At 42.1% G+C, this 9,130-nt stretch overlaps 1 protein-coding gene across 4 annotated transcripts; it reads left to right on the top strand.

The window, feature by feature from the left end:
- The first annotated feature begins 681 nt into the window (after window positions 1–681).
- pfkfb3 (6-phosphofructo-2-kinase/fructose-2,6-biphosphatase 3) lies at window positions 682–8,836 on the top strand. 4 transcript variants are annotated; one of them, XM_065951398.1, is made up of 15 exons: window positions 682–956; window positions 2,794–2,922; window positions 3,068–3,164; window positions 3,253–3,319; window positions 3,418–3,492; window positions 3,581–3,637; window positions 3,760–3,884; window positions 4,101–4,308; window positions 4,424–4,570; window positions 4,672–4,776; window positions 4,961–5,090; window positions 5,220–5,347; window positions 5,464–5,652; window positions 5,872–5,894; window positions 7,474–8,836. In XM_065951398.1, the coding sequence occupies exons 1-15, from the start codon at window positions 878–880 to the stop codon at window positions 7,478–7,480; spliced, it is 1,566 nt and encodes a 521-aa protein (XP_065807470.1). In that variant the 5' UTR covers window positions 682–877; the 3' UTR covers window positions 7,481–8,836. The 4 variants fall into 4 exon arrangements, with proteins under 4 accessions (XP_065807470.1, XP_065807472.1, XP_065807471.1 ...); XM_065951400.1 differs by lacking the exon at window positions 7,474–8,836 and adding an exon at window positions 6,291–7,458; XM_065951399.1 differs by lacking the exon at window positions 5,872–5,894 and adding an exon at window positions 2,224–2,352 and having other exon boundaries at window positions 683–956.
- The last annotated feature ends 294 nt before the right edge of the window (window positions 8,837–9,130 follow it).

Raw genomic sequence — 9,130 nt, 5'->3', positions numbered from 1 at the left:
GTGAGAAGGCAGAGTGAGGAGATGTAAGACTGCCCGTTCCCTGCAGGTTTAATCTCACACTGAACAAACTCGAGCTTATGGTAGCACTTTACGTGGAGGTATGGGAGAACGTGATTATTTTGTGTTGGTTAAGGTGGAATAAAATGTAACTTCATTATAAATATCGCGGTTTCGAAACGGGAAAGTAAATATGTATCTCAATATATCTCAATCGCAATAAACAAACTAATCAACACGAGCATTATCCTAAAAAAAATGTTACTTCTTTCCCACTGATAAATATAATAGTCAAAAATAACTTAACTTGTAACTTTTATATCAATAAAAAAAGCTTGTTTTTAAATGAACGAAGCAGCAACGTGACTGCATGGAAAAAAACAGATGAAGGCATTTTCCAAATAACGCATACTTCAAATTTAGATGTTTATATTAAATCAAATGTTCATAGTTTGAACATGTTAATACGATTCTGATGATATACTGTACGATCAACCAAGTGAAGCGACTCATAATGTTTATGAACTTTTTCCACTAAATAACAATAGAAAACATGTAAACTCCTCATCCGGGTGATGCATTCCACCACAGTGTGGCGCTGTGGCTCCCTCTGTGTGCGTCATGTCGTCATCGCGGTCACGTTGCTTCCCGGCCGAGCGGGGTTAAATAGCGGATGTGTGCCGCAGACCGGCAGATTATCCCGGCTCAGTGTGTTCTGCCGACATTTCTCTGTACGACCCGGTTTCATTTCGCCTGAACGGACGAGGCTTATCTCCAACAACCACCGGTACTCCAGAGGTCTTTTTTTTTTAAGTTTTATTAATCAGGACTTTAGCGGCTCGGTTCCCGTTTTACTGCGCCGCTCTCCAGTTCCTGAGGAATGCCCCGGGAACTGACCCAGAACAGGATCCAAAAGATCTGGATTCCCACTAAGGATGACAAGCCGTCACCAAGAAGAGGTAAAGTCCTCTCATATTCTTTTAGCTTTCGTGTATTTTCGCATACTGTAACACACAATGATCAGTGGTCAGTTTCTGTCTGTTCTTTAAGGTTTCAGTTATCGGCTCCTTTTGTCTTAAAGACTTTGGAATTGTGTTGCTATGGTGATTGTAACTACTACTGAAGCGCGTAGCAACACGACACTTCTGTTCCTGTAATACCACCTTAAAAACGCCGGTTAGTGGAAGTGATAAAGTAACTTTAAAGCCTAATTTCTCTCATGTATTCTTCAATAGCGTATCGCCGCTTTAGCTGTATTAATGTTGGTTAAATACGACCCATTTCTGCTGTGAGGTGGGATTCTGTTTCTTACTCTTGTCTTTTTACTCATCTTCTTATCGTCACGGACCGCTCCGGTCACCATGGATACAACATTTCTCCGCAACCTGTGTCTGGTGCTTTAGAAAGGGTGCTGTCTTCTAATTGGTCGGAACGAAGCGCGTGTTGTGCATGGTGCGAGGCTGCAGCTGGAAATCAGAGAGTATAGGGATGAGATTATTAACAAGGGGTGTAGCCTATAGTATGCTCAGAAAACTGGGATTTTTAAAGTGATTAAGCAGTTTATCACCACTGAATATCATTGAGTTGCCTCTTCCTTTATCATTTGTTTATCAAAGCTGAGGACAGAATTTCAATATATGTAAATTAAACCAAAATAAAGAAAACCAAGCAACTCTCAGCCTGGTCCCTCTCATCCTGTTCTCTCAAATTTGTCAACCAAACTCGGATAAGTAGGTTTGTAAACATTGTGGCTCAATTATTGAACAACAGAGGAAGGTTTTCCCCATTGCTTATCTTTGTTTTTAAATGGTAAATGAATTAATGCTACAACTAAGGAAACTCAAAATCTTTATATAAATATCAAAGCAACTGTATGATGAAGATGACTACAATTATTATATTGAAATGGAGTAGCTGCAAATCTGGATTCACGTTTATGCTTCTGCTGCTCATTGATTATTAGGATATAGGCCTAGTGGTTTATTGATCTGTGAGGAGAGAATCACATTTTCTATGCTTTCATTTTCTTGTGCCTGAGATCTGATTTAGAATTCTGAGTTGGGTCAGCGTAATAAAACCTTTTATCAAAAGACAATTATTTTCAGAAAGTGGTAGGAGGAAATTGGATGGGATGCTCTACAGTAGCTGATACGGTGATGCAAGAGAGTGTTGGAGGATGATGAGTAAACAATTTGAGTGTAGATGATGTGGTTTTGTGTTCTACAGAAGATTAGCAGCAGTGTGAGCAGGTATGGATTAGCTCTCGTGGTCAGGCAATCTGCATTGCTGAAAATCTCTGGAAAATAACTTGCTAAGGAAATAAGGCATTTCAAGTCAGGACTGCTTCAGGGAAAGGTGAATTTCTTCAATTGTTTTTGCACAATTTTAGTGACCCTCAGAAAAGAGGGGAACTAGCAGCACTAACATATCTTAAGTTAAAGTCTCTCATGTGCCTCAAGGGTGGGGTTACAGTATATTTGGTCAATGTGAAGCAGCTCATCCTGGCTCGAGTGAGCAGGTTCAAAGAGCGCAGAAGTGGGTCAATGTGCAGTGAGATGTGAATTATGGTCTGGCGACAGCAGACGGCCACGTGCATGCTGGGAGTGTGTCAGCGTGAAGAGAAATAGAGATTATAGCTGCAGCGGTTGCTTTAATCACTGCTTTTGGCGAGGATGCCGCTCTTGATTTGTGTTTTTCCTCAGGTTGTGGACTCTCAGGTCACTGATTCTATTTGTGCTGCACTACATACTCTGCTTGTTCTGATGACATGTACACCTTTTGCATTCCTCTCTGCAGCGGCATGCGCTCCCCACTTTTCCAACGCCCCCACCGTCATCGTGATGGTGGGTCTTCCAGCTCGCGGCAAGACGTACATGTCAAAGAAGCTCACCCGCTACCTCAACTGGATCGGCATGCCTACCAAAGGTACACAAACACTCTTCAATCGTGAGCACAGTCAGTGTGTTTAGTAGCGTATCAGTTGCAGGGTGACACTCTGTTCCTAACAGCATAACTCCTGTTCCCACCTCCAGGACTTTGTGTTAATATATGTTGCTCCTTCTGCTTGTAGTGTTCAATGTTGGAGAGTACCGAAGGGAGGCGGTCAAGAATTACAGCTCCTATGATTTCTTCAAGCCTGATAACGAGTGTGCCGTGAAAATTAGGCAGTAAGTGCAACACAAATACATATAGCCGGTTTAATATATATGTATTAATAACACAAAAAGTAACACTTCCACTGTCTCTGTTCTTCAGGCAGTGTGCCTTAGCTGCCTTGAGGGATGTCAAGTCCTATTTGAAGGATGAGGGAGGCCAAGTTGCGGTGAGTTTCCCATCATGCATGACTTGTTTTTGTTTTTTTAAACCTCATCGTGATGTGGGAAATGTTGGAAACCTTTTCTAATGAGCCGTATTTTTCAGGTCTTTGATGCCACTAATACGACGAGAGATCGACGTGACATGATCCTCAAGTTTGGCAGTGAGAATAGCTTCAAGGTGAGTGTTGTCATAGCAACCAGAGGAGTCAACATATAAGAAAAAAAAAAAGTCAGCCACTTTAACCATGTTATTTCTTCATGCACAGATTTTTTTCATCGAGTCTGTGTGCGAAGATCCGAGCGTCATCGCATCAAACATCTTGGTAAGTCACAGACACGACGTCGCCCTTTCTTCCTCGCCCTGTGCGAAACGACATTAAACGTTTCTAATTCTCTGGAATCAGGCGTGTTGTTTGCCGTCTGACAGTCTGCCCTCACTCTACAGGAAGTAAAGGTGTCCTGTCCCGACTACCGCGACTGCAACAAGACCGACGCCATGTTGGATTTCCAGAGGAGGATTGAATGCTACAAAACCAGCTACCAGCCTCTGGACCCTGATCATTATGACAGGTAATAATCAGCATTTGTTACATTTTTTAAGCAATTTTTAATACAAAGTCCTAAATGAATAAAGGATAGGATAGGATGCACTTTATTGTCTCCTTGGGTCCAAGTTGTCTTGGACTCAAGTGCCACACATTAAGCTGCCTCAATACCTTTATTAAATAAAAACAATTAAAATCCAACAACATCCATCCCATTCTGATTGCACCCTTTTTTTTCCAGGGACCTCTCCTTCATCAAGGTGATAGATGTAGGGCGACGTTTCCTCGTCAACCGCATCCAGGATCACATCCAGAGTAAGATCGTCTACTACCTGATGAACATCCACGTGCAGCCCAGAACCATCTACCTGTGCCGGCACGGCGAGAGCACCGACAACCTGGAGGGGCGGCTGGGAGGTGACGCAGGACTCTCCCCGAGGGGCAAACAGGTACACGCAGCCTCAGACCGAAGCATGAAAGAACACACGGTGAACAGTATTTTTTAAAAACATCATAATGGATGAACTTCAGGTGTTTAAATAGTGCTCCGTGCTTTTGCTTTAGTTTTCGACTGCTCTGGCTCGGTTTGTGGAGGAGCAGCAGCTGAAGGATCTGAAAGTCTGGAGCAGTCAGCTGTGTCGCAGCATCCAGACTGCAGAGCACCTGGGAGTCCCGTATGAACAGTGGAAGGCTCTCAACGAGATAGACGCTGTGAGTGCAATTCTCACAAACTCTGTTCACACCTACTTACACAGCGATATAACATGTTGCCTAACTAACATATTATCCGGTGGATGTATTTCTTTTTTCAGGGAGTGTGTGAGGAGATGACGTACGATGAAGTGAAGGAGAAATTCCCAGATGAGTTTGCTCTGAGGGATGAAGATAAATTCTACTATCGCTACCCTGCTGGAGAGGTAAACACAGCTACTGCATACCTCGCTTAAAAAATACATCAAAAAAGTACATAACTGGAACCAAAAGATTATTTGGATACAATAAAAAAGTGCAATGCATGAACAGCTATGAGTAGAAGGGTTTGATTGTCTAGAATCATGGAAAAGTAAGCAACAGTAAACAAGCCCATCCTCCTGATTGCAGTCCTACCAGGACCTGGTGCAGCGGGTGGAGCCGGTCATCATGGACCTCGAGAGGCAAGAGAACGTCCTGGTTATCTGCCACCAGGCCGTCATGCGCTGCTTGCTGGCCTACTTCCTGGATAAGAGTGCTGGTGGGTAACTTCAACTCCCATAATCCAACTGGTTAAATGACATCATTTCATCTAAATATGAGTTATGATACTGCAAACTGATGCCACTGTGTTGATATTTACGTTTTTCCTTTAAATTGTTTGTTCTAGATGAGATGCCCTACCTGAAGTGTCCCCTCCACACAGTGCTGAAGCTCACCCCTGTGGCCTATGGGTGCAAAGTGGAGTCAATCTCTCTGAATGTGGAGGCGGTGAACACCCACAAGGACAGACCCGAGGTAAAGCTCGACAGGCCGATTCCTCAGAAGTTTCTGCTCATTTGTAGAAACAGGACATAGCTTGGGCTCTGTCTCTGAGTCTAAGTGACACATGTGTTTTATTTGTTACTCTGCAGGAGGTGAAGAGGGGCCCTAGCATCTTGATCAGGAGGAACAGCGTGACTCCTCTGACCAGCCCTGAGTCAAACATCAAGAAGCCTCGCATCGATGACCTAGATGAAGCTCCGATTCAGGATCTGCCTCCAACTGTTGCCTCACTGGCCCTCTGCAGCCCCTCACACCTCCCTCTCTCCCTGGCTGGACAGGTAGGCTTCTCTTGAACACACACAAGATATTACCAGGAGTAGGCTGACTCAGGTTTCTTGAGGCTAGAGCCAATTGAATAGGACGCAAAAAGCTGATGTCATTTTTTTTTCTTCATCTGTTTCCTTTCTGATTGGCTGCATATACACTGCATGCATGTTTGCTCACTTGTTTCTCATCCTCTCTTCCTCTGCTGCCTTCTTCTGCTCTGCACGTAACAGCATTGGTTGGGCAAAGTTTGCCTGTAAGTATCTGCTCACTTCTCTATTTCTGTCTGCCTCGCTCTGTTTTGTCTCAGCCATTTACTCACTTCCTGTCTCCGTGATTTTGTTCACGTTGTGGAAACTGTGGGAGTTTTTCTTTTCCCTGACTGCAGTTGTAATGATTATTGAATTACATGTCAGCAAACTGACGTTCTACAGAGGAGTCTGATTTGTTCAGACTTAAGTGGGAGTGAGGGAAAAGAAAAAAAAAAGCCTTTCTTCTGTATTTGTTCATGGAGAACGCTCACTTCCCAGTTTACATTCCTCTGATTCCTGCCTGCTGTCGTCATCACAACGTGCTTGTCGTACTACGTTGTTTCTTGCTGACTGTCTCTGTGTGTTTGTTTTATTTTTGGCCCTTGCTTTCCTGCTTTAAGACGAACCGTCCTCCAATATCTGAAACTGGTTTCACTCTTAGTCTTTCAAAGGTAAACACACGTTAGAGGCTTTTCAGTCGCTTCATAGATCTGCCAGCAGCCACATCTGATAAGAAAACTCAACTTCAGTTTGCAGTAGTTTCATCATTTAATCATTAGAAATGTCTCCATTTCAAGGCAGATTTTAAAAAAAGTTAACCAAATAATTAAAGCAGCACAAATGCAACATGCTAAAGCTTGAGCTAGATATACTTGTTTAGTGCTACTAGAGTGCTACATGCTAACAAGCTGACAATACTACCTCCCTTAATCAAAAAGATCACTAACGGGGTGTTCTGTTCCTGTTTTTTAATTAGTTTATTTAAAAGGGACACATGCAATGAACATGGCTTCATATGTGAAAGATACAAAGTACATGCCATGCATACAGGTTTCTAACCATGGCTAATTTGCAACCCCTGTCCCTGGCTGTCTTCCTTTCAGAAAAAGGCAGAGAAAATAATCGTATGGATTCAACATGAATATATCTTGAATGTTATCTAAATAGCCCCTCAGCAGCCTCATTAAGCAAAGACGTGTAAAAGATCTACATTGGATTAGATGAAAATACTGTTCAAGTTTTTTCCTCATTTTGGTCTTTTTTATCGTCAGTTTACCGTACTCAATTTTGTTGGATTCACTCGGCTCTATCTATCCTCCACTGACTTCAAAGATGGATATTTACCATAGAATACCGGACAATTTTAACAAGAGCGGATAAATAAACACACAATAAACTTCACTGACTGCATCAGAGGAAGTGGCATGTCTACGCTAGCTTCTCCGTCACAGCGTGGATAACTCTGTTGGGCGTGTGAAGATCTTGGCAGCTTCATTCATAATCACCTGAGGACCAACTCGCTGCACGTCTCACACACCCAGCAACCTGTTCCCACACTCATGGGCTCGTTGCTATATTTCACGCCCTCTAAAAATATCACAGAGGATATGAGGGCCTGAGAAAGCACAGCTGAGGAAACTTGTGGTTTAGGGATTACGCTGCATGAGAGGGTACAATAAGGCCAGGGTTCACTTATGTAAGAGCTCTGTGTTGTGAACTCCTTGGCCACTAAATGTACTGTGTTGAGCAAAGAATTATCTAAAGGTCTTACTTAATATGTGTTTCTTCTTTTTTTGTTTACAGAACCTGAGGAGAAACTCATCTCGTCATGAAATCCTGCAGGCCTGCCAGTGAACTTGCTTGACAACTTTTCACCCGACGACGGACTCACTGAAGATAATAATCGCATTGTGTTGTCAATGAAGGACACAACTAACCTTTAATTGTTCAAAAAGGACCATGGTGATTGAATGTCCTTTCACATATGTGTCATTTTCATAGTGTGGGACTCTTAAATACTCCCTTCATTGCCACTGTCAAACATTGTTTTACTCTTTGAGACTGCTTAATCTGTCATTCCTGTTGTCTTTGTTATGACTGAAAGAGGTAAACTGTGACTCATTTAGATCAAGAGCCATCTCACCGCTCCGATGGCTCTCTGACAAACCAGTCAGATCTGGTTTATTATTCAAAGAGACCAAAGACCAACCCTGATTCTTAGGTTACACGTTCAGCGCATATCTTTTTTCAGCCTAATCATTTTGAAAAAGACTTAGGCACTCCTTTTTTTTGTTAACCTTTTGGCACTTCTTTGGAAGCACTGGGGCGTCATTATGTAATTCACTTCCTTTTTTATGCCACAAAATAGCGATTTTTGTTTTGCACAGTCGGGGACACCATTTTTACTTTTGATCGTTTTTTTGTGTGTCACTTTGTGTTTTCTATGTAATGTAACTTCACAGTAATGGAGGAGACTACTTATGCCGTAGAGTGCCTGTAGAGCTTGTTTTGCAAGCCTAAATGCTGCTTCTCTTTGCTCTTCCTCTGGGAGAAGAGGCATCACATTTCACCTAATAACTCCACATATCATTTAAATCCTTAACTTTCACAGTATGAAGAGGATTTTTTTTTATGTAGTTTCATGTCAACAGAACATGCTAATCATTTAACAATAGTTCCCTCCACTGATGGGAAACTTCATTTTCAATGTTTCAAATTTTCCTTTTGCTGTCTATGTCTGAAACGCACAAATGTAAGCACCTATATTTTTGTGAAAACAATGCGTGCTGTTAATAATATCTTTGTAAATGTTAGTGTACATACAGAATAACTGGAAATGGATGGATGATGGCATGGGACTCTCTCGGGAGTCTTTGAATGATGGTGTGTTTTTGTACTTGTGTCAGGACTGAATGTGAAGCACGAATTGATGAGAAAGACGCTACTGCTTACCTTTCTCAGTAAAACTTTTGTTAACATGTTTGCTTGAGATACTTGAATGTTTTTTTGTAAACTGTTTTATTATATTCTTAATTTATTTGTATTTAGTTTGGGATGACTGCTTGGAGCGAAGGCCCCTTGTTTTAACCTGAGGACTATGCATGAGAGTATGTTGAAGAGTTGATTTTGCATCCGCTGGACCAATAAATGAACTCCTGGAAAAATATACACTGCTCCTTGACTGCTTGTTTTTTATTGTCCAATTATGTATGATATTCTGTCAACCCTTCTTGTTTCCTTTTATGGAGCTAATCTGAAGTGTCAACAGTGAGTCCTCCCTTAACTAGCATTCACAGGATCCATGAGTCATGCAGTGCGAGTTGCATGTTTATCAGGCTGATCGTGACCAGGTGCATTCAGGAAGTTACAGTGGAATCTCATTAGACTAAATAAATAAGCTACCTCTCCAACAAGACTGAGTGAAAAATAAGGCTGCTGTAAACAGACTAAAACTCTGACT

This window comes from Labrus bergylta, chromosome 23, assembly GCF_963930695.1.
Source record: "Labrus bergylta chromosome 23, fLabBer1.1, whole genome shotgun sequence".
Classification (NCBI taxonomy): domain Eukaryota; kingdom Metazoa; phylum Chordata; class Actinopteri; order Labriformes; family Labridae; genus Labrus; species Labrus bergylta.
The sequence above is the reverse complement of the archived record's forward strand: the minus strand, read 5'-3'. Positions and strand labels throughout refer to the sequence as shown.

What these genes read in the sequence shown, in the direction of transcription:
- pfkfb3 (XM_065951400.1), top strand. Translation starts at nt 878, where the DNA reads ATGCCCCGGGAACTGACCCAGAACAGGATCCAAAAGATCTGGATTCCC. An exon ending in CAAGCCGTCACCAAGAAGAG is followed by an intron (nt 957 to 2,793) that starts GTAAAGTCCTCT and finishes TCCTCTCTGCAG; the next exon opens with CGGCATGCGCTCCCCACTTT. An exon ending in CCCACAAGGACAGACCCGAG is followed by an intron (nt 5,348 to 5,463) that starts GTAAAGCTCGAC and finishes GTTACTCTGCAG; the next exon opens with GAGGTGAAGAGGGGCCCTAG.